A 2,070-nucleotide genomic window follows, 5' to 3' on the forward strand; every position below is an offset into this window, starting at 1 on the left:
GATGTTATTTTCGTTCTAATATCCTATCTGATGCTGGAGAAGCTGTGACTTAAAACTAAGAATTCAAAACCACTTGTTATCTCTATGACTAAAATATTTTTGCCAAAGTCTTCCATCCAACTCCCGTTGCAATCTATGTCAGTTATGTTTTTGGGATGTTAGATGATTCTTTGAGTTTTCTTTCTGGTGTTCGTGTTTTACTGTGTAGTTATTCAATAATTTGTCTACTTTTCTCTCTCTCTCAAACCCTGATAATGCTTATGAAACAATAGAAGCTAGTAATTAGTTTTATTTATTTCCCTTCATAAGCTTTTTGGACCATGAAAATGCGAGAATTTACAGCAGTTACTTGAGCATTTCTATTGTTGCCTTGCGAACATGACCTTTGGAGCATTTTATATGTATAGGCCATGTTATTTGCAATTATGGATTGACATTTTAGTGATCATTCATTCTTTGGACCAAATGGAGTTGGATCTTTTAGACCTTCTAAAGACTATATTGCAGGAAAGTTTATTTGTTTTTCGTAACATTAACGTTGATGAAATGGGGACTTGAAATTTTCAGCAACTATTAACATCCTAAAATTATAGGATTGAATTATATATTTGTCTAATCTTCATTGAATGAAACATTGTACCTTATGTAGGAAGATATAAACCGTGCGCTAGGGTGAACTCTAAACATCCAGGCATTAGGACTGGAAAAATTTGTCGTGGCCTGCCAAAGAAAATTATATTAAAAAATCTTGAGAGTTGTATTTGCGGCATTATTTTTTCCTATAATCTTGTATCTATGTTGGATATGCTGTTTATTTCAGTTTTGTTAATTTCTAGGTTGGTTCGTATCACGCATCATCATTGTTGGTCGCATCTAGACCTCCAACACCAGGAGTTGTAAGTCGAGGAATTGGTCTTGAAGGTCTTTCTAGTGTCTTGGCTGGTCTTTTGGGTACTGGAACTGGCTTCTCAACTTTGACTGAGAATATACACACGATTGCTGTTACTAAAATGGGAAGTCGCAGAGCAGTTGAGTTGGGCGCTTGCATTTTAATTATCCTATCATTTATAGGTATGTGTTTTGCAATTTAACTAGGATTATATTAGCAATGACATATGTGTTGAATATTGGGATCTTGCCATAAACAGAAAAAAACAAGTTCTGCCTCAAGTCTTGCTTCAAATAAAAGGAATTATCTGATAGTTGACACACTCGGAGACCTTTTTAAGTTTTCAATTTTCAGGGGTGCATAATCTTCTGTTTTGTGGTACCAGGTAAAGTTGGGGGTTTTATCGCATCAATACCTGAAGTCATGGTAGCAGCTCTCTTGTGCTTTATATGGGCAATGCTTACAGCATTGGGGTTGTCAAATTTACGGTATAGCGAGGCAGGGAGTTCAAGGAACATTATAATTGTTGGCTTGTCTTTGTTCTTGTCCCTTTCAATACCAGCTTATTTTCAGCAGTATGGTATCTCTCCGAACACAAACTTGTCTGTTCCGAGTTACTTCCAGCCGTATATCGTGGCTTCTCATGGTCCTATACGCACCAAATTCGGAGGGGTAAATATTTTCTTGCTCATTCACTAATAACCAACACAATCCTTGAGTATTTTCCTAAACAATAGTTTTGTATCTCTTGTGACAGCTAAATTATGTGCTGAATACATTGTTGTCCTTTAACATGGTGATTGCATTCATAGTAGCTGTTATTCTTGACAACACGGTTCCAGGCAGTCGACAGGAGCGTGGTGTGTATGTCTGGTCTGAACCTGAGGCTGCTAGAAGAGAGCCTGCTGTCTGCAAAGACTACGAATTGCCCTACAGAGTCGGCAAAGTTTTCAGGTGGGTAAAATGGGTCGGGATGTAAATGGTTTTTCATCGTCTCTTTTGAAGATATTCTGATATCGTCTAATGCTGTAGAATTATTATTTTTTAGTATATCCAATGGAGATGAGTTATTTTGTGTACATTGGAGATGCAGATTAGGTTCTTGTTTTCATTTCTCGTGTTGTGATGCTTAAATTGTAAAAACATGTATGTTTATTTTGAGTTGTCTTCTTAATTTCTCA

At 36.5% G+C, this 2,070-nt stretch overlaps 1 protein-coding gene across 1 annotated transcript; it reads left to right on the forward strand.

Moving 5' to 3' along the window:
- Positions 1–28: 28 nt before the first annotated feature.
- Positions 29–2,050, forward strand: LOC111391325 (nucleobase-ascorbate transporter 12-like). Its single transcript, XM_023016526.1, has 3 exons — positions 29–1,071; positions 1,275–1,561; positions 1,647–2,050. Exons 1-3 carry the CDS (start codon positions 1,011–1,013, stop codon positions 1,866–1,868), a joined length of 570 nt encoding a protein of 189 aa, XP_022872294.1. The 5' UTR covers positions 29–1,010; the 3' UTR covers positions 1,869–2,050.
- The last annotated feature ends 20 nt before the right edge of the window (positions 2,051–2,070 follow it).

This window comes from Olea europaea, unplaced genomic scaffold (genome assembly GCF_002742605.1).
Source record: "Olea europaea var. sylvestris unplaced genomic scaffold, O_europaea_v1 scaffold775, whole genome shotgun sequence".
Classification (NCBI taxonomy): domain Eukaryota; kingdom Viridiplantae; phylum Streptophyta; class Magnoliopsida; order Lamiales; family Oleaceae; genus Olea; species Olea europaea.